At 41.8% G+C, this 21,769-nt stretch overlaps 3 protein-coding genes across 3 annotated transcripts in view; 1 reads left to right on the plus strand and 2 right to left on the minus strand.

The window, feature by feature from the left end:
* The window catches only part of UTP20 (UTP20 small subunit processome component), a 59,211-nt gene extending 50,536 nt beyond the window's left edge, over window positions 1–8,675 (plus strand). Inside the window, exons 52-62 of the mRNA XM_085047299.1 lie at window positions 364–443; window positions 1,161–1,230; window positions 2,095–2,277; window positions 3,116–3,247; window positions 4,399–4,531; window positions 5,672–5,871; window positions 6,225–6,296; window positions 6,425–6,691; window positions 7,367–7,493; window positions 7,775–7,920; window positions 8,271–8,675. Of these exons, the coding sequence (XP_084903425.1) occupies window positions 364–443; window positions 1,161–1,230; window positions 2,095–2,277; window positions 3,116–3,247; window positions 4,399–4,531; window positions 5,672–5,871; window positions 6,225–6,296; window positions 6,425–6,691; window positions 7,367–7,493; window positions 7,775–7,920; window positions 8,271–8,426 (1,566 nt within the window). The 3' untranslated portion in view covers window positions 8,427–8,675. The remainder of the gene's footprint in view (window positions 1–363; window positions 444–1,160; window positions 1,231–2,094; window positions 2,278–3,115; window positions 3,248–4,398; window positions 4,532–5,671; window positions 5,872–6,224; window positions 6,297–6,424; window positions 6,692–7,366; window positions 7,494–7,774; window positions 7,921–8,270) is intronic.
* A 465-nt stretch (window positions 8,676–9,140) lies between these two features.
* ARL1 (ARF like GTPase 1) lies at window positions 9,141–15,096 on the minus strand. Its single transcript, XM_085047322.1, has 6 exons — window positions 14,966–15,096; window positions 13,068–13,205; window positions 11,658–11,739; window positions 10,585–10,696; window positions 9,712–9,890; window positions 9,141–9,523 (listed from the first exon to the last, which is right to left on the minus strand). The coding sequence occupies exons 1-6, from the start codon at window positions 14,967–14,969 to the stop codon at window positions 9,493–9,495; spliced, it is 546 nt and encodes a 181-aa protein (XP_084903448.1). The 5' UTR covers window positions 14,970–15,096; the 3' UTR covers window positions 9,141–9,492.
* A 1,178-nt stretch (window positions 15,097–16,274) lies between these two features.
* Window positions 16,275–21,769, minus strand: part of NUP205 (nucleoporin 205) — a 46,691-nt gene continuing 41,196 nt past the window's right edge. Inside the window, exons 37-43 of the mRNA XM_085047310.1 lie at window positions 21,492–21,620; window positions 20,828–20,954; window positions 19,980–20,146; window positions 19,454–19,577; window positions 18,610–18,738; window positions 17,838–17,911; window positions 16,275–16,645 (exon numbers count right to left, since the gene is read on the minus strand). Of these exons, the coding sequence (XP_084903436.1) occupies window positions 16,493–16,645; window positions 17,838–17,911; window positions 18,610–18,738; window positions 19,454–19,577; window positions 19,980–20,146; window positions 20,828–20,954; window positions 21,492–21,620 (903 nt within the window). The 3' untranslated portion in view covers window positions 16,275–16,492. The remainder of the gene's footprint in view (window positions 16,646–17,837; window positions 17,912–18,609; window positions 18,739–19,453; window positions 19,578–19,979; window positions 20,147–20,827; window positions 20,955–21,491; window positions 21,621–21,769) is intronic.

The raw sequence follows: 21,769 nt of genomic DNA on the forward strand, positions 1-21,769 counted from the left end.
CCTCATTCTTTCCAAGGTTAAACCAACCAAAAGACAGAACTGGTTACTTTGTGTCAAGCATTGAGATAGAGGTGCAGTAGGAGCTGCACGAAATACAGCTTTCATAGTTACAGGATGGATTTTGAAGGATGCAGAATTGCTCTTCAGAGATGCTTGTGCAAATCACAGTAGAACTCTAAAAACTGATCCTGTTCCAGGCACAGAGCCTGGGAGCAGTTTTTGACCCTTTGTATGATAGGGATGGGATGAAAGGGATGATTCTCATAACCTTGCTGCTCCATCACTAAATTTTCTTCATAACCTTTTTACAAGCTTACCTGACTGCTTCTTTTAACTCCTCTCTGTATTGTTTTTTCTTTCCAGATTTACTTAAAATATATTCTGGACTACCCCCTTGGTGACAAACTGAAACCCAATTTGGAGTTCATGCTCGCACAGCTGGAGTGAGTTTATATTCCTGACATCTCTGTGAGAACAGAACCTTGTTCTTAAATATGATTTTAGTGTGCCAAAGGGCTCTTGGTGATGAGCAGAGGGTGTAGCTGAAGTCTTCATTTTCCAACTTATAAAACACTGCCCTTTTTCCAAGACAGGCTGTTTGATGAAGCAAATCCTTTTTGTCCTCCCTCTTTCACAGCTGGTTTTGTTATTCATCTGTTTGTAAACAAAGGTTCTGTTGTTTGCTTAGTGGTTAAGCACCTCCACTGGTTGTGGACCAGGTGAACTGTAAAGTCCAGGAGCAATAAGGGACAGTGCATTTATATGACTGCTATCCCATAGCAGGGTCTCAAGTGCAGTTGCAGGCACAGTTGAGACAACTGTACCATTTCAGCAGGAGCCTTGTGCCTCCAAGCTCCTCCTGAGCTTTACCCCTGCCTTGCTCAAGGTGACAGTAGTTTATCAAGTTCCCCAGCACCCTGTGGCTGTGCTGACCCAAGTTGGCTGGAGCTCTTTGTGGCCTGTTTGTGTCCCTGTACTCATTCTCTGAGACAGAGCTGATAGCCCTGCTGCTCCTCTTCTCCAAAGTATGAGGCCAGGTCTGGTAGCTGTTGTAGAAAGATGCCTATCAACACGTGTTTCTGGAATTAGTCTTGTAAATTGTTAGCAACTTCATAGGAGGATTAACTCATCCCTAACAGGATTCCTTTATTTCTTCACAGGTATGAGTATGAAACTGGGAGGGAATCAGCACTGGAGATGATTGCATACCTCCTCGACATGTTCCCGCAGGTAATGAGCACCCCCTGGTGTTCCAAGCACTGAGCAGTTGCTGTGGTTTGCAGTAACAGCATTTTCCAGGCAGTTGATTTTGGAAGCACTTGCTAGTGCCTATTATCTCTTATCATGAGCAGAACATTCACTTATCTCCAAAGAACCTGGCATAGCTCCAGAAGAGAAATGACAGGCTGGAAGTCTGCAGTACTTCTTTGCCTAATGTGCTCTGCATGCAAGTAAAATAAAGCTGTGTCAGCTGGAGTTTGGATAAACTCAATCATGATTTATGCCAGGAAGAAACACAAACAGTTTAGTTGTGGAGACTAAACAACCAGTTTAGGAAATGGGGTAGGAGTAGAAAGTGGAGTCTGGAGTTTTCTGATTGTAAGGGTTTTTCAGCATTCACGAGAAATTTTTGACTGAACTGGTGTGTGATGTACCATATCTGTTTGGTTGGCCTGACTGGAGAGGAAGGGCTTCTCAGTGGGGTGGATCAAAATGAAAGCTAAAAAATAACTGTGCATCTATACAGGATCACATATGCAAAATCCTAAGCTGCCTTGAAGCTCTGCAGCTGGAGCTTAACTGTGCATTCAGGACACTGGAAGAACTGCAATCAAGCAAAAATTTGGAAGGAAGAGAAATTCTGCACAGTAAGCTGTGCCTCAGTGCTGTCTGATGATTTAATATTTCAGATTGGTTCTTGGGAACTGTTCAAAGTGGCAAAGAGCTGCAGTATCTGAGAGAAGGACATTTGGGTGATTGCTGCAGTGCTGAGGGACTTAAGCCTGTTTCAGTGAGAGCTGGGCATGAAAATGCCCTGTAAGGTTTCACAGTCACTTTGCTGACCTGTGGTTGATAATGGTTGTTTCTTTCTAGGATCTCCGGCACAAATACTGTGGGCTGTTTTTCCTCTCTCTTTGTATGATGATGATAAATGATGACTCAGCCAAATGCAAAAGGATGGCAGCTTTGACATGTAAATCTCTTCTCAGCAAGATCAGCAAGGAAAAACAAGACCTGATGTTTTCGCTGGTCACAGAGTGGTTTCACAGCAAAAAGGTACTCTGATTTTTTCACTGACCAGGCCTGAACTCTGAGGGCTGAGTAAGATTAAGGCAAGTGAGAGATGGCAAGTACCAGGTCTGGTGGGTTGGTGAATTAGTTGTTCCTCACTTAGAGAGCAAGAAAGGGTACAGCTTCATAAAGCTGCACAAATATAGGGACCTGCTGATGGTGTTGGTCAAACTACAGACTTCCCATCTGCATTTTGCTGCTTTCTAACTGTTCCACTTTTGGGTCAGGTATTTCACACTGTAATCTTTGCTCAGGTTAGAGATTTGAGCAAATTCCTTAAAGCTCTTCAGAAACCAACATTTTGTGCTGACTTCATCTCAGACTGGGTCACATTCTGTTGCTGGCAACTGGAAGGCAGCAAACCTGCTCTACCAGATCTGCTATTTTGATTTGAGAGCTTAGGTGATAAGCTGTCCTCCAGCTGAACCCAGGTTCTGTCCCTCTACACTGGCACAGTTAGCATTCTTCAACATTTAATGGTTTCCATCTTAAAATGTTCAGTTTTGGTTTGTAGCTGTGAGCTGCGTGTTGCATTGTGAAGAGCTGTAAAGTAGCTCCCAGACCTCTGCAGTTGGAAACAGGGTGGGAAAGGTCTTCTGGCATTCACTTTTAGAGTGCATTCCCAGGATTAACTTGTGCTGTCAGGTGCTTTTGTACCTAGCTGCCAGCATCTCCTTTTTCAATATACTCTGAAAACCAGCTTCTCTTAAGGTGCTATTGCTACAGGCATAAAGTAAGGGTTTCTACCAGCTCGTGCACTTGGGAGCTGCAGGATTTGATTATCAAGAGTTCTATATATGATGTGTTATTTTTTGTGTGTCAGAGCTCACACAGGAGGTTGGCTGCCCAGGCGTGTGGTTTGTTTGTTGAAGTGGAAGGAGTAATGTTTGAACGGCGGCTTGAAGCAGTCCTCACTTTGATTGAAAAAGAAATCAACCCAAGTAAATTTGAAAATGTAAGTAACTTTTCCCCATGCGTGAAGCTCGGGAAAAGAGAACTAAGAAACTGGAAGAAGGGAAGAAATGTAGGAGAGATTTAACAGTTGGACTTACTGTTCAGAACTGAGGAAAGACAAAAACCATGCTCATTTGTTTTGAAGGGGACCTCACTGACCTATAATCATATTTTTTTTGCCTGTAAGCCCAAATTTGATGTCATATGTCAGCACAAGGGGGAAAGGAACTTTGCAAAGCTACCTGGCCTGAGCCTGTAGCCATACAGTGTAACCAGCAGGTGTATTATTGCTCCTTGCACCGTGGGAAACGTGTCTGCTAGCTGCAGATATTTGTGTAAGCATTGCAGGTCAGAATTGCATGGCTTGTGACTGTTTGCTTTGTCCAGTGTTATCTACAGCTTTACTTTCAAAGGGGTTCCCTTCCTGTACCTCAGACCATGGTTTTGTTGTATGGAAAATCTTTTTAGTGCACATGATTAACTCAGAATAACAGACCTGCCTCAGATTCTGCTTGGCATGTGATAATCCCAAAGGGATCCCAGGCACTGTGCCTGGGGTGTGGCCATGAATGTTACTAATGTTCAGCATGCTGCTCTTGCACAAGAGAAGAGAGCCTCAGGATCTGTAAATTGGCAAGAGATAAAAATAAAATACCTGCAGTGAGGAGAAATGTGGTGTAATCACACCCTGTGCTGCGACATGTAGGTAAAGAACTGACTACTTAGATCAAGCCAGCTGCAGGTTGCAGGCAGGGTGAGGACCACAGGCAGCACACAGTGTTGTCATAACAGCTTGGGGCTTCCCAGGTGACACAGGCAAATCTGCACTCAGCTGGGCTCTAATGATGAGAATCAAATCTACACAAATACATGCACAGACACAATGTGTGTAATTGCTTGCATTTAGAAACCCAGCAGTTTGTTATGGTAATGTCTGTATGAGAAACAAGAAGAATGATTCTAATAGAATCTCCTGCAGAGATTGTCTCCAGAGGAAATACTTCAATGGAGGTGCTTCTGTTCTGTTTATTTGGGGGATTGGGTACAAGTCAGTCACCTGGTTTTTGAATGGTTGATCTAAAATTTATCTAGTGAGGATTAATTGTCCTTTGGTTCTCACAAATATCTTTCTTGACTTGCTGATTTTATTAGATAACGGAAGAGGAAGAGGAGAAGGCTGCAGATAGGCTGCTATTCAGCTTTCTTGTGCTGGTGAAAAAGCTAATCACAGAGTGCAACTTGATTCAATTAACCAAGAACAGTGATGTTGTGAGCAGTATCTGGGGTAAGTGTCATTAAGGAATTATAGCTGTGTTACAAGACAGATTCTTTGTGTGCCTTGTGGTTTTTCACACCCTATTATAAATGACTCAACTTTATTATACAAGGTTTCCATGCTGCACAATGCTAGCACACAGCATTTACTGGCAATGAAAGAGAAGTTGCTAATGGAAAAGGTTACATAGTTGATGAAAACAAGGCACCCTCTGTCTCAGTCGCTGAGAAGTACTTTATATTACCCCCAGAACAAATAGTTGCAAACCACTGCATGTTTCACCATAATCACATTCTCTTGGATGAAAACACTGAGTTCTCCTGACAAGATGAGATTTCCTTGATTGTACATACCAGCCAGCAAGTGATGACACATGGTAATAGTGCTCTAAATACTGCGTACTGTGTGTCTGTCAGGATGTGAAGACCTGGCAGTTACTTGATTCAAGCAATTTCCATGTGTGTGAGATTATACAATATCAGGCTCATTTATTGGCATTTTGTGACTGGTTAGTGTCTTTGAAGAGTCCAGCCTGCCAGGTGCCTTTAGCGAGATAGCACACAACCATTGTTACCCTGGATTTTGGTGATGGGCAGCTCGGACAGAGCTGCAGTAGGAGGACAGCTCCATTTCTTCTCTGAAGCATTCTCAGCCTCTGTCCAAGGGTTTGATTTGACCATCAGCAGCAGGGCCAGCTGACACCAAGTCCCACAGGACTCAGTGCCCAGGCATCATGGGCAGATGCTGTGGCACCGAACCCTTGTGAGGACCATAGTTGTTGCAGAAACATGACTTTCCAGTCAGGATTGGAGCAAGTGTCTTTTTGTGTTGTGCCCACTTTTCCTGCTCAGTTGGCATCACTTTTCAGTAGTGGCCCCATCTTTGGGTGTTTCAAAGTGCTGTAGGTGCATTCAAGAATGCCTGATCACTGTGGAGACATTTGGCTACCTGTAGGTTTTTGCTGCTCTCTGCTTTGGCTGGGTTCAGTTGCCAGAAAGTCTTTTACTGTGTTCTGAGCAGATGAGCAGAGTTCCTTTCCTTCACCTTTTTATTGCAGCATATGCTGTGGTAATTCTTGGGAGTGACCTGGTTCTATTTTTGCTCTCAATGGACCATCTCCTGTGCTGAAAGAGGTTTCCTTTCCCTCAGATCATGTCCAGTCTCACCTGTGGTATCCTCATAGCTGGGTCTGGCTGACAGCCACTGAGATCTTTGGCTTGTTGTTTGCATCTTATAAGCCAGAAGATCTTGTCAACAAATGGAAGGAAAGAAAGTCAGGGAAGAGAAAAAAGATGCCACCAGAGCTGTCTGCATCCATAATCTTCTTGGTTGCTGAACTGGACAAAAAGGTAATGATGTCTGTACTACTTCACTCTGCTCATGCCCATTCCCTGACTAGGACATAAAAATAGTTCATAGTTTGGCTTGCACATTTCTCTTTTAGTCACTTGTCTGCTGCCTAATCCTTGTCACTTAAAGGATGTGGGGAGGTGTCTCCGCTGCTGGGAGGGGGCTCCTCTGGGGTCTTATTCTCAGCAGCACAAAAACACCTCTCTAGATTGTAAGATACAGGCAGTTGTGTTCAGCTGATCCTTTGGTCTCCCCTGGGAACTGCATTTGGTGACTGCAAAATACTGCTTTGAGTCTCTGCTACCAGCTCCCTTCCGTGGAGTCATTCCTTTCTCCTTTTTTGTTTCCCCAGATGAAGGAACTCGCATTTGCATTCTGCCATCAGCTGCAGTCCAAGTTCCTGGACATGTCTCTGAGTGAGCAGGTAAGGGCAGGAGCCTGTCTGGGGCTGCAGGAGGGCACAGAGCAGGCCCTGGCATGTGAGGGATACTTGTGTCCTAGTCAGGACAGAGGGAACCCCCAGTGACTGTCTCCTCTGTTTCCATGCTTCAGGTTATAAAGAATTTACTTTTTGTGGCCAAAGTTGTTTACTTGCTAGCCCCTGCCCCAGAAGAAGATAAAGAGGCAGATGGAGAACTCAACTGTGAAGTGGAAGAGCAGGAGGTCTCAGAGGATGAAAAAGATAATTCTGCTCAAGGAGAGGGAGAAAGAGAGGACACACAAGAGAAAGGCCAGCCGGCCACACTGCTGTGGTTAATGAAGAAGCTCTCTGTCATGGCAAAGCGAGAAGCAGCATATTCCCCAAAAGTCCCTTTAAAGGTAAGTCCACTGCTTTTGATGAGGTGGCCAGTTCTACAGGATAGTATTGCTCTGGCTCTTTGCTTTCAGGGGACAAGGTGCAGAGGGTGCTGTGAGCTGGCACTGAAGTGAGGATTAGTAGGTGCCAAAGAAACAAGCCTTTGCTTGGGTTCTCAGGAAAGGCTTGTGCCAGTCTGCTTCTTGCTGATGTTTCCAGCCTCCTAGGGGGTGGTGGAAGAGTGGTAAACCCCAAGGCATCAAGCTGAAGGGGACAGAGCAGTGCCTTGAATGGCCAAGAGTGCTTGGCTTGTGCAGGTAGGGGAATGGCAGTGTGGAGTAAACTGCTAGAAGGTGAGGGGGTGTGTGGGAGAGCATCAGGAAAAGCACTGTGGTTTGCCCTGGTGCAGAGTTAGGTTCAGCTTTCTTCAGCTGCCTCAGTTGAGGACAGTGAGAACAAGCCTGTTGTTCAGTGTTAACAGCTGCCAACCCAGTCCCAGCTCAAACAACCAGGGTTGTGTCTCTCTAAAGGCTGTACTTGGATGCAGTAACACCTTGTAATAGCTGTGAGTTTGTGACTCAGGTGTCTAAAACAGTACCTACTGTGTTGAACTGTGATTCACGGCCCTCTTGTAGCAGTTCAGTCAGGAAGTTTCCTTCCAGCCTTCCTTACTTCATGTCCCACACACTTACTTTCAGAGAAGCTGCATCTTTAAGTTCCTGGGAGCAATCTCGGTGGATCTGGGGCAAGACAGGATCAAGCCCTACCTTCCGACAATTCTCACCCCTCTGTACAGGGAGCTGAACAGCAATTATGCAGAGCAAGGTAAGGGATTTCCCTCACAAAGAGGATTGTGCATCACAGCTGTAATTACCTTTGGGATGCCTTTATCCTTATCAAAAAACTGTTGCTTCTCAGAAGCATTGTTTTTTGTTTGCTGGTTGAAAAGCCACTCGTAGTTCTGTGGGAAAGCTGGTGAAGAACCAGAGTTGGGCAAGGTCAATCAGTGCAGCCATCCTTTATAAAAAAAAGAGGAATTCATACTGTGCTCTTGGCTTTCATTCCATATGCTGAAGACATTAAGCCACTCCATTTTGTTTTAATAGATCCAACACTGAAGAACCTTTCCCAAGAAATTATAGAACTTCTTAAGAAGTTAGTGGGACTGGAGACTTTTTCGCTTGCCTTTTCTTCTGTGCAGAAACAGGCCAGCCAGAAAAGAGCAATGAGGAAAAAGCAGAGGGCTTTGCAGGTAAGATTCCACTTTCTCTTGAGAGAAAAAGAAACAGGGCTTCTCTAAAGGTTTGAGAGCTGCCCAGGAAATGGAGTTTGAGGAAGAACTTCATCCTGAATTAGAACAGTTTCATCAGTTCATTTCTAAAACTTGGAAGAAACTGTTTATGATCAGCCTCTTGGGCAGGTTCTGGCTGACAGTGATGCTTTCCTGCTTACCTGAAGGCAAAGCAGCCTGCATACCCTCAGTTCTGTGGAACCTAAGAACACCCATGCATTGTCTTAGCAGCCACCAGTTTCTTAGGAAGTTCCTGATGTTCACAGGGACTGTTGTTAGTTGTGAATGAACAATGTACTGTTTTTCCCTAGACGGTAGCAAATCCTGACATTGCTGCAAGGAGGAAGCTGAAGAGACACAAGAATAAAGCAGAAACCAGGAAGAGAAAAATAGAATCCCTGCGCCCTACGTACAAGGCCAAGCGACATCGAAGTCATGCACTGAAAGATTTGGCAATGGTGGAATGAAATGGCTTTTCCTTCCTGGAGGGTTAATTTATGAAAAATACCTAGCTAAAGAACTAATTACTGTTTTAAAAAGTACTTGCATATTTTAATTGTATTTATTAGTATTTTTTCATGTCCTCTTTTTCATCGAGGATCTTAAAGAAATGCTTTTTAATTTTTTTCCAAACCTGTATATTTACCAGAGCATGTACAGTTGAATGGGCAACTACTATGATATTTTATATTAAATTTTACTTCATTTGTAAGAAATGGGTTCTGTGATGACTGCATTCCTGCCTGTGAACACAACCAGTCCTGGAGAGAAAACTCGGCCTCTTGACTTTGATTTGGCCTTCAGCTCCTGCAGCTATACCAAACTACTTACCTGCCACTTCTGGCTAAGACAAGAGTACAGGAGAAACAGCTCAGGAAGGTGGAAATTAAATTCAAGTTATAGCACTGGCACATCAGGGCAGTAGTGTCTACTGAAGACACTGATTTTCCTTTCAGACACCCATGTGGGCAGCCAGAGGTGCACTACTTGTGCTCTGCTGCTGTACTTCACTCTAATAGTGTCTACACTCAAGAATTATGAAGTGTAACAACATCAGCTTAAGGAAACCTCTGTAGGTGTTCAGCTCTGTGGCTGCTAGAACTGGCAGGACTTGGATTTGTTTCTGTAAAGCAAGCAGCAAGCAAGCAGCCTCTAGCAAGCAACACACCTCTGGGCATAGCTGACAGTTCCAGATTTTATTAGTGTTCTAACTACACCAATATGCTGGCCACCAAAACCACCAAAGGAACGGGGTATGACAAAAAAAACCAAAAACCAACAACTTTCCCAGCCAGTAAGACTTTCATACAAATTAACATAAGTACATTCTTTAAACAAAAAGAAAGAAATGGAGTACGATAATGTACACAGACATTCACTTATTTCAGTTTTACAGTTCAAGAGAGCATCCACATTACAGATGTCAAATTCTGATCTGTCCTATTTACAAGTATCTGTGGCCTGAAAATACTTAACTGCAGAAAGGAGGATGCTGGCTATAGCTGAAATTTCCTTGCACTGGTCAGTTTTGTATCACTGCCTGCTCTTCAAGGCCTCCACCAACCTAGGAAAAAGGTTAAGTCAGTTTACTGAAAAATCATTTCAATTCTTCTGAAATATTTCTAGGAGAAAACCAGTCATTCTTCTAATGTTGACTCTTTCATGACTATCCACAAATCCAGTCTTATCAAAAACCCCACCAAATCTGTGAAATTAAGCCTATAAATAAAGCATAAATAGACTGTTACTCACCATTCCATTGCTTCATCAAGCCCTGTGCCTTTAGTTGCAGAGGTTTTGAATATCTGCCATTTTCGGTCCTTCAAAGCTGGTAAGCCAAGGGCATTTGCCATTTCTGTGGGAGTCATGGCCTGTTCCATGTCCTGTTTATTTGCAAACACCACCAAAATGGCTTTCTTCAGCTCTTCTTCCTAAGAAAAAGTGAAAATAGTGGATGTTGTTGCAGAGACTCTTACTGAATTTATTTAAGGAGAGAAAACGTGTATAATAAAAAGAAACTTCAGCAGCTCTCAATTATTTTCTTAGCTGATTTCTGTTCTTTAGAAAATTCTTCAGTGAAAGAATGTTTCTTTTCAATTCCAGTGTGACACCACATAGAGGCAGTTTCAAAACATGCCTCATTAAATGAGCTTGCAGGTATTTTGGGGGGCAGAGAGAGAAAGGAAGAGTTGCACAACTCATCTTACCTATATTACCCTGTTCTACATATGTTCTTCAGCTTCAAAACATAGTAGGATACTAATTACTTAGCAGGATACTAGTACATAGTAGGATACTAGTACATAGTAGGATACTAATTATCCTTTAGGGCCTGATTTTGCCACACTGCAGTACTCAACAGCTGTCCTGGCAGGCATGTAAATTTTCATATGACCACAAGGCTACATGCAATTAACTGCCCAGATAATGCTGTACAAACCCATGAAATAGTATTTAGTGCTTTTTCAGTCAGAAGTGCTGCACAGGCTATGCTGAGGGCTGAAGTTCTACAAATGAAGTTGAGCTTCACTTGATTCACTCAATCAAATTTCACAGTCACTCCAAAGAAAGTTTTAATTTCTCAATTTGTTTTACTGATAACAACTATCATTCCTGTTTCCTTACCTCTAACATAGCAACAAGCTCTGACTTTGAAGTGCCAATTCTGTCTCGATCACAGCTGTCCACCACATAAATGACAGCATCTGTGTTAGAATAGTAACACCGCCAATAGGGCCTGCAGAAGAAACAGAAGTTCCAGTCATGAAATTTGCATGTTAGCAGTTCTTTTTAGCCAGATAATTAAAAACAGATCACCCAGAGGAAGTAAAAATTATCTCTGGGGTGAAAGGCCCCAGGAGACAAATAGAAGACATCTCCAAGAAGCTACAAAAATGGACAGAACAAATACTCTCCAAGGCAGCAAAAAAATAAAAGAAAAAAAAAACCCACAAAACCAAACCCAACATAAAGCAAATAAAAAAAAGCAGCTTGAAAATAGGGAAAGAACAGAAATGCTGGGGGCAGATTTATTTGGGAATCAGACTGCAGGGCATCAGGTCCATAATCAAGGGACAGGAGGGCAAAGAGAGTTTACAGACACAAACTTCTTCATTACAGTCACCACAGAAGGATAACCAGAGAAATCTTAAATGAGTAATTCATACAGGCAAGTAATTAACAAGGATCAAAACAAACCACCTTTTTCAGAATTACTGCACTGAAACTAAAAAGGGAAAGAACCTCTATCTTACTGCTGTACCTTGCTACTGAGCACTGAAAAAGGAATCACAAAAGGATCACACAGGAATGCTGATAATGACTCATTACAAGACTTGCAAAGCTTGCTAAAAAATTACCATCTATACCTCAATCAACTTCAATATTATTAAGAATGCAAAGTATTTTCTGGGTTTGTATCACCTGCTCCACTCTTTCTCAGAATGCTACTCAACTGCCTACTACACTAATAAACTTGTTTCTCAAAGCAAAACTGAATACGAATGGAAACACTTGCTTGGGTTTTTGCAATCTGTAGTGCATCACAGGTTTTACAAACTGAATTCCATCAGATCAAAGTGCTCTCCTGACAATGGGCTGTTTTTAAAACATAACCCATTTTCAGAAGTGCCTGCTGTGAGAATTTCAAGAACTTGGCATTTTTTAGAGAAAGTTAATTGATTCTAAAGATCTATTACCTTATGCTTGTTTGTCCTCCCAAGTCCCAAACTTGAAATTTCAGATTCTTGTATGTCACCGTCTCAACATTGAAGCCAATGGCTGAAACAAAGTTAAACAATTTCACTACTGGTGATTTTCCTGCTTTTCTGAAGAATACCGCAACACTTAGTTTTAAGATTTTCAGACCTGAAAATTCTCAGTAGCTGCATAATGAAGTTCATGCCCTTTGCAAAGTTACCCCAACAAACATGACCCAAAATAATGCAAAAATTTTTCTTCTTTGAACAATAAAACCACGTCATAAACGTATAGATTTGTAACAAATGCTAAGTTGTTAAAAATCAGCACAAGTGTGCCTGAAACCACCAAAATAAACAGAGCAAGGGTTAAAGAACTGGCCCACTGTGATAACCAAATACACAGCTGACAGCCAGAGAACACTAAGGAATGTGTCCTTTGTGTCCACACAAGGTCTGCACTCTCATAAGAACCAAAGCAGAACCAAAGCAGAACCAACTTCTCAGCAGAGGACTTGCCACTGCGATGTCTGGAAGATGGCAACAAAGCTGCAGTATATCACATATGTCATTCCTTTTCCTGCCAGCCCAGAGAAACACAGCATAGGGAAGTGAACAGTGGGCACAGGTTGCTTAAAATTTATGGAGGCTGAAATAGGCAAAAGCCTCGGGGCAAAAAGATTATGGCCCAGCAAACTGCTGGCTTCTAAAATGTAACACAGACCTGACCAGAGTCAGATTCAGGAGGAACACAACACACATGACAGGGACACAGAAGTGAAACATCCCTTGTCCTTCAGGATACACAGAGTGATCATGGCCAGGCTACTCAGGCACACACACTGGGCAGCTGTGGCTGCATGAATGCCAAGACAAATGGTGAGATCAGTCACATTTCTTTAAATCAGCATCATCTTCCACAAAACCTCACCCTGAGTTTTGTTACATTTTCTATGGAATGTCAAGTTAAATAATCTGATTTCTTCTTCTACATGTGAAACAAAAGTATTTATATAACTCTTATAAAAAAAAGGGTATGGTTCACTGACACCATCCTATGTACAGCAACAATGAGCTCTGGAATTCTCATAATAGCTATATTTGGAAAGAAAATAATTATACAGTCCACAGTTAAGATCTACTGAACACTGCCCTGTCACGAATAGCCTGCCAATCATGCTAACAATCTTAAGGTCAAATGTTTCTTGCATTTTTCAGGGCAGCACAAAATGTTCTTTTGTAACAGTTTTATCCAAGAAAAGATACAACAGTGCAAGGCTCCCACAAGATAAGCTCCTTTTGTATATGAAGGAAGCATGTAGTAAGTTCAGCCCACAAAGTTTACGTGTTAGAGCTGCAGGCAAACCACAGGCTATGGGCAAATATTCTCCTTATGGGCAGGTCACTTACTTGGAATGGTGGTAACTACTTCTCCAACTTGTAGCCTGTAGAGAATGGTTGTTTTTCCTGCTCCATCCAGCCCCAGGATGAGAATCCTCATCTCTCGAGTTCCAAACAAACTGGAAAAGATGGTGGAGAAAAAGCCCCCTACAAAAACCAGAAGAGAGAGACAGTGCAGTGTCAGCCAGCACTGTGGAGGATATGCAAAGGCAGACAGACCAACCTCATTTCTCACTGGACTACAAGAAGTTTTTTTTCTCCAGTGAAAAAAGACAAGTTCAGGTTGTTGCCCAGATCACTGTGTGCTCAGCTACATTATGTCCTCCTGGCTTATGTTGCCATTTTATGATTTTATGGCAGCTCACTCCAGCAAATCATATTGCAGCAGCATCAAGCTTTCTTACTGCAGTTACAATTTTATTTTTTTCTTTTCTCTCATTTGCCAAAATCTGAGTCATCTTCTTTGCTTGTACCAGACTCTGCCTTTTCAGTGCCAGAGACTATTGAAGGACTGAAAGAAGTCTGAAAGAATTCAGCATCAATGTTTATGGTCTTCCACAGGACCATCCACTAATTTTCCTAAAATTAGGTATAAATCAGCAGGTATATATTAAATCAGTTCATTACAAACTGCGAAGCTGCACTAAATCAAGTACATTAATGCTACAGAGAAGTCTAGGAGCTGATTTTAATTGTCCTTTTCTTTCTTTTTTTCAAAACTGACTTGCCCCAGCATCTCGTTTATTCTCTAAATGCATGCGAGATTACTTGTGGCCAGGCTAATATCTGATTTATGCCTATTGGACTTTTAATCATAGAAAGAAAACTAATGTTCTAAGCCAGTAACAATTACATTTTTTTTCAATGATTTTCATAACAAGCATCTCTAATATTAAATAATAATTTTGTAAATACACTTGAAGCCTGCAAAAGGTAATGAAACATGCAACAAGCCAGAATCACTGACAACACTGATAAATATATCAGAGACAAATTAAAGACTTGCAACCAAAATCTTACTGAAAGATGTTTTGATAAAAATTATTTCCTATGTTTGCCTGTCTAGGCATCTGACGCCTTTCCAGGGAAAGGAGGGAGCAGTAAGCTTATAGGAGGGGGTATGCTTATACTTTGGAAAGAATTCAGACTGATAACAGGTTGTTTTATTTCTTCTAAGCCCATCCTGCACAGAAGCCATACACACTACAGACCTGGAAAACAAGAAGGTGTAAGGAACCATCAGATGCCAGTTTGCATAGTGCTGCTCATGGCACCACTTACTGCCAGACAGGCAAATAACCTTAGAAGAATTCAGCTGGAAATAGGCATTTCAACAGAAATATTCCAACTAGGTTACCACTGCTTTCAGGGAAGGCTAAGATTTGAAAATTCTTTTAGTCAGTAACTTTGCTTGCTGCCAAACACCTCTCACTTCCTTTTCTATATGCCATTGCGTATGCTTTTCCCACACTAAAACACTGCTGAAATCCCATCTGCAACAGGACAGCTTCACGTCAATCGCTTAACCCTTACACTCAGGGCCTCTCTGGTTATTCCCTCTACTTCGTTTCCTAGTCTGCAAGACCTCCTCTCCTAATTCACTGCTTATTAAGAGCCCATTACAGACCGGAATCAGAGTTTAATTTTGCCAAGTGTCAGGAGGATGAGGATACAAAAGCATGAAGATATACCCGAGCACACCCATCTCACGGCAGCCCAGCGCGGCCTGCAGGCGCTCCGGCGGCAGCTCCCCTCACCCGGCCGGGGCAGGTGAGCATCGCCCAGCCGCGGCCCTCAGCCTGAGGCCGCCCGGCCCTGAGGGAGCACTCCACACCGACCCGCCCGCCCCTCCGGCCAGCGCTGTGACTGCCGGGCCCCTCGGGCAGCCCTCGCCCCCCGCCGCTCACCCATGTCGAGCCGCTGCTCTCCGCTCCGCCGGCGCTCCGGCCCGCCCCGCTGCGCTGCCCTCGCCGCGCTGGCCCTGCCGCCCCGCCCGGCTCCACGTCAGCGCCGCGCCGGGTAAACACAGCGCCCCGTGCTGCTCCCGCCGCCCTTTCGGCACACGGAGCCGGGCGGCACCCCGGGGAGGAGAGAACGGCCCGAGAGCGGGACCGTCCTGGACACGCCCGGGGGGAAGGAGAGCGGGGAGGAAGATTTAAAGAATAAAACCCGCGGCCCAGGCGGAGCGCGTGGCGAATCTGCGGCGAGCAGGGGGCGGGCGGGGCCTGGCGGAAGCACTAGCCCCGGGCCTCAGCGCTGCCGGCACCGAGCCGGGCTGCCGACCGGCCTGGAAACACGGCCTGCTTTCAGTGTGCTGGGCTTCTCTGACATTGCAATCTTGGATCAGTGCTTGGTTTTCCCCGAGAGTGGTGCAGAAACGCGAAAAACGCTGGTGGGTGTCAGCAGCCAAAGTGCAGCTGTGTAAAACAGGAATAGCTGCTGACAAGCCTCAGCTGATAGCAGCGCTGTCATCATCCCTGCGCAAAAATGATGCAGCCCGGGCAGTAGGTTGGGTAGATAAGTAAACGTAAAATCATTAAAAAAGTGAAGTGTTATGTAATGAAAACTCGGGAAACAAGGTACAAGGCACACATGAAGTGGGCCGTAAGCTCAGACTGGGGTGCGGGAGAAGTGCAACAGCTCTCATGTCAATAATCAATGATTATGCTTTTTTTAATATTTTAGAGAAGGTACAAGGATATATGAATGTCTCATAGGAGAACAATCTTAACTACAGAACCAACCTACCATTCACAAGTGCTTCTTCCTCCCCATGCACTTTATTCTGTTTTTATATTTCTGTTGCAGCAAGAAAAGCACAGGAATCTTTACTCCCCCAGCCATAAGAACCAAACCTAGAGCAGTCACCTTCCATGACTTTCATCACTTTTCTCATATTAACTTGTTCAAAGAGAAGCAGCTTGTACTTTTCAGCTGAAAAAAAAAAAAGTCAGGACAAGAGGGAGCAGAAATAAGCAGTTCATGGTGCAAAATGAATAGAGAATGCACACTCCAGTAATCAGTCTGCAAGTGATGAAACCTGAACCCTACGGTTTCATTAAATCCGTGTGTGAAACGGGAACACAGACAAAGATGTTTCAGTTTTCTCTGAAAGCATCCACAAATGCAGTTATCATCACAGCTGCAGAACTTCCTGTTTCCTTGATGTCCTCCATTAGAATTCTTTCTTGCTTGAAATTTTACATTACTCATAACTCAGTTGTAAACCATCCTTTATTTCTAATGTCAAGTTGGGAGCAGTAGGAAAGATTACACAAAACTCGTCCACAGGGATAAAAAAAAAAGTAATAAAATAATTTTGACAGTATTTAGAAAATGTTTTATCTATAAAATGTGATGATCCAGAATGCCTGCCCTAGTACATTGCTTCACTGGGCAAGCAGCATGTATCATGTAAGACATCTAAGAGTCTTTTAGGTCCTTGATATCCTTAGGAGACCACGGATACGTCTAACGAGAGCTTGAATAAAGGTGTATCGTGAGCGAACCTTGGAATACAACCCTTCAATGTCCAGAAGCTTCTTCTGCAGAGATTCACCAAAGCTGTTCGTGGCTTCAATCTGAAGCTGAGAAAACAGAGATTTGATGCAGTTATCAATACAAAATCTTCTTTTCCTGAAATCCACTGCCTGTCAACCCCTTCACCATGATTTATTCTCTGATCTGCTTTACAAAGAATGAGGTTTTCTGACTTCTCTAATAGGTACTACTTGCATTCTTCCTTCGACTTTTTCTCTCTAAATTATAAAGTGGATTGACTTTCTTCAGAAGTTTTTGGGTGACTCAGTATATTTACAGATTATATCAGTATTACCACTTTATCACCTCTCTGAGTTTTAGGAATTAAATTCCTGTTTTAAGAATTATCAGTTATAATTCAGCTTCGTCACTTTTAGTCATACAAACATGTCTTCCAATTAAAATTTTCCTAGTCCTTTAAGGACTGTTTAGAGAATCTATGTGCACCAACATTTTTTCATTAATACATATGTAAAGGGTCATTGAATTAAACTACATCCTAAGTGTTTTACCAAGAAGTATACTTTACTTCTGAACAAATGAAGTAAATGACAGATGTCTCATCACAAAACACACAGCAACTTTTCTTACAATTCCACAGTGTATAAAGGTACTTGAGACTGCAGTTTTGAAGAACAGGTGTTTCTTGGTTTTCTTCTGCACAGTCATAAAAATGTCAGTGGGATTTATTAAAAAAAAACCTTTTTTCCCCTGTCACCTCTATATCAAATTTACACAAACTATTAAATTGCTATATAAGTGGAAACTACTTCTATGCCAGTGTTCACGTTTTATAGTCTCCTCAATTCCTGTTACCCTTTTGATCTCATTTCTCTGTAGCTGAAGCTGACCGCAGTGAACAGTTGGACGATCACAGAAAATTGGGAAACTTGCCCTCAGATTGTGGGTCTTTCAAGGATAACTGGTGTTTTTGGAAAGCTATTATTAAGAAAACACTGTTTGAATGGTTGCTAAGAGAAAAAGAATTATTTTTTAAGTATAGCTTATTTTTTACTTAACTCTTCACAGTAAGATTTGAAGATATGTGCACAGCAGCACAAGTGCCACCCGTTCCACAGTATTTTCCAAAACAATTTTGTAATGCTTCATTAATCCTAAATTATATGCTGTTGGTTCTACTGCAGGTTGTTCAGAAGTGAGAAAACAACAGCCAGACTGCTCCCAATAGCTGCATGGCAGCCAGGAGTCTGTACCCTGCAGCAAACTGTCACATCTCACCTGTTCTATATCATGCTGGCTCACTCGATTCAGTCCACTACTGAAATCCGAGCTTGGCTCTGACCCAAAGGAATCTGGCAATAGAAAATGAGATGTTAATTATGCTGGCTGCTCCACTGGCTCTGTATCAAGTCATATAACAGATTTAAAAAACAGTGTTACAATTTGATCCAAAAGTAAACTTATGCATTAGGAATTACACTATTTTTTCTTACATAAATTATTTAAAGAAAATAGAGTAAGTCATAAATAATTTTGATCGCACAACATATCACTTTAAGGAAAGACTCTTCCCCAAATCCCTTCTCCCTGATTTCCTCCCATTCCATTTTTTGAAAAATTGAATTCAAACTTAAAATCTTCTGGTGAATCAATGGTGCCTATAATTCTAAAATACTTTTAAAACCACCAATATTAACTTTATTTCTTAATTCCATCTTAGATTATTATAATGAAATATTTTGCCATAAAATATTTTGGATCACTGATCTGGTTATATTAGCTGACCTTCACTTAGTTTGAACAGCAAAAATAAAAAAACAGGTATTTTTACTTTATTTTGGAGATTATGTGTAATACATAAAAAACAAAAGTCTCTGAATCAATAATATCTGTATTGCCAATTCTTCAGTGGAATATCCAAAGGTATGCCAAACCCGAACAAAATCTCTTTTATTCAATATAAAAGGCAAGATATTAATAGTAGCAAATCTTCTTTAAACTTAACCATCAGAAGTTATTCAAAAGCATTTTGATATTTGAGAACTTTTACCTTGCAGCCTTCCTTTCTTAAATGACATCCTAGAGGACAGCAGGGGGTCTTGGGAGTCAGTGGGTGTGCAGTGCAGTAGGTAGTGTTCCAGATGGCGCCAAAGAATGAAGAGACATATTTCTATAATATCTGCAGACACATCTCAGTGAAGGACTCCAATTGGGTTGTCTTTGGATGGTACATTCACTGCATGAGCATATTTACACACTTGGAAGCAGCTGAAGAGGTTAGCTCAACCACTGTCACCTTCTCCACTGCCAACGCCTAGTGAGGGATTACTCACATGGTTTGTAAAGGTACCTCAGCTGCAGAGACTGAATTAAAGCTGAGGTTATAAAGCCAGGGATGGCACTAACATCTCTGCTGAGGTTGCAGGGAAAATTGTTTTGTTGAAAACAATTCTTTTGTACATGACTGGTTATTTCTACAGAATTACTGGTGATTGTTAAGATTTAGGTTTATGCAAGCTTGACTATAAGACTAGAAATTCCTATTATGATAAGCACATCAAAATTATTTTTCAAAGTACTTCTTCCACCACACTTGGACATGTGTGAATGTTTGGGGGTCTGGATTCTAAATTGAAGAGCTGGGCTGTAAAAATCCCTTTATTATCATGTACAGAAGGTCCTAGCAAGGTCTCAAAATGGAAATTACTAACTTGACAAACACATTCTGGCAATAGCAGAGCAATACTGTCCTAAATTAATGATCAGTATTTCAAATTAAATTTTTACAAAAATTTTCATTCACAGTGGTCAGAAATCCAGGTAACAAACCCCTGTTTCTATCTCTGCTTTTCTGGAGCATCACCTTGAGGGTCAATTCAATTTTGAAAGGATACAGGAACAGAGGGAGAGCAGCTTGGCTCGATTGTTTATTAGCTTCACCAGGCGTCGCCTTGCCAATACGTATTTTTGCGAAGTGGAAATCTTATCAACCCCAGCTGGCATAACTGACTGACACAACTGTGATAGGAATAGTAAAAACAAAGACTGTAGCAAATCATAGAACATCGAGAGAAATGAGCAAGTAAGATTTCTTATTACTATCTAGAACTTTCTTGTAAGCTACTATTTCTTTAAAACCTTGCTCTCTATTTGGAATTTGCATAACCTTGCTGACCAAAAAATGAAAAAATGAAATATATCCCCAAGCAACTATAATGAAAATCAACTTTTATAAAGTTAAGGCAAATATTTTCCCTGAAGTTTTAGATCACTCATTCTGTGGACCCCCTCCACCAAGAGTAGAAAAGAATACACACAAAAAGTGGAACTACTTGCTTATGTAAGGTGCTTTGGAGCCTTTGTTACAGCTGTGTCTAAGTTACTACAATACAAAAACTATGCAGTCAGAAGAACAATTACCTCTTTTATTTCATCAGGTGGCAGTTGCTCCACATTCTGCAGTTTGTTAACACTCTGACGATGGCTATCGTAGTAACTGAAGAAATCACTCGTGCTCTGTTTCAGCAGGTAAACGATAATGCCCAGGCCAGGCAAGTGCCAATAAGGGACCACTGGTGCTTGTGTATCTAGACAAGATGTTGAAGATGAAAAACAAAACTAAAAAAACCCCAAGAAATCAATAATGTGTGCTCTGTCAGTAACCTAGTGAAAGACATGAAAGCACTGCCATGCATACTTTGCACTTGAGTCAGAAGTAACGTAAGTGAAAGTCTAGGCAAAAAGTTCTGTGGCTGCAGTACTAAAAGGCAGTCAGCCTAGTGCAGTGTGAGTGTAACTAGATTAGACAATTTATTATTTATATATTTTTGCCATTCAACCACATAATAACACAGGGTAAACTCTTGCCATGTGTTGTAGTAAGAGTTCCAGTCAGCATCAAAACACACCTTACATGTCATGAGGTCCTAGTTTAAAATAATGTAATCCAGCACAAATACTGAAAAAAAAAAAGAAATCCTGACCTTCCTCTCTCTTGTGCTATTTATTTACATACACTTTTTTTTACTGACATACATGTTTTTGAGGCTGCCGTGGGAAGTGAATGAAAACAATTTGTTTTAACTAGGATTAGTTTCCTGATTTGGCTTTGTGCAAAGTTGAAAAAGCATGGATTCCAGAATGAGAGAGTGAGCAGCTATTGGCATAAACTTAGTGTATGTGAAACTACAGCCTCTGATTCATTATTTTCTACTAACCCCAATGTCACACCATTCAGGCTCATAAAACAGCAAGTCAAAAAATCTCACCCTGCCGAGGCCCATCTCGGTTGGTTGACTCTGACAGGCTTGGAGTAAACAGACAAACAGTGTGCTGAAAACTGGGGGCACTTTGCAACATCAGTGACTCACAGTATTCCATCACATTTGCACAAATCTGCCAACAAAGGGAAAAAAAAAAAAAGACAGCATGTCAATTACAGTATCTACAGGCTTTGGAGAATTAAATTTTACATGAAAAAATGTCACTGAACAAGATGCTTTGCTCCTCTCTTCTCACCAGAATCTGACAATTCTATTTTCTCAGTTACAGACTCTCTTCTACTTCAAGTCTAGGACTTGCAACTTTGCCTCTTTCCCAAACCTGCTAGCTAAGATTTCTGGACAATTTTAAGTCCCCTTTGGCTCTAATTTAATGTTAGCCATTGCCCTCTATAACTAGTTTTCATTTTGAAAATTTCTGATCAATTTAAGCCTTCAAAATTCACAGTTGGTACCCAAAACAATGAAGGTTTCTAACGTAAATCCAGGTAAACATATTTTCAAGGGTTACTTTAAATAAAACGTGGAATCCTATACCACACTAAAGCCAGAGTAGAGCTTTACCACTATCATCTGAAACTATGGTAACTAAACAAATCTACACAGCAGGTAGAATGTTCAGACTGAAGGCTCTAGCATGTTGTGTCCTTACCTGTTGCATAGCCAACTCAATTTCATCCCTCTTGTTCACTCTGTCTCCTGCTGCATTATCATCCTGCAGCTTGAACTGACGTAGTCTGTCTGATCCTCCAAAGCGACTCAGCAGTCCTAAGCACTGGCGCTGCCATGAGAAATTTTCATTTTAATCAGCATCTCAACAAATGAAGTGCATGATTCTTTTCACTGAAGTGATACATGTCCCTTAAAACACAGTATTAAGAAACTAATGGCAGATAGCAACACACATAAAACTTTTAGTACTTTGTAAGC

Source organism: Lichenostomus cassidix, chromosome 1Aa (assembly GCF_008360975.1).
Source record: "Lichenostomus cassidix isolate B80296 chromosome 1Aa, HeHo_3.0, whole genome shotgun sequence".
NCBI lineage: Eukaryota > Metazoa > Chordata > Aves > Passeriformes > Meliphagidae > Lichenostomus > Lichenostomus cassidix.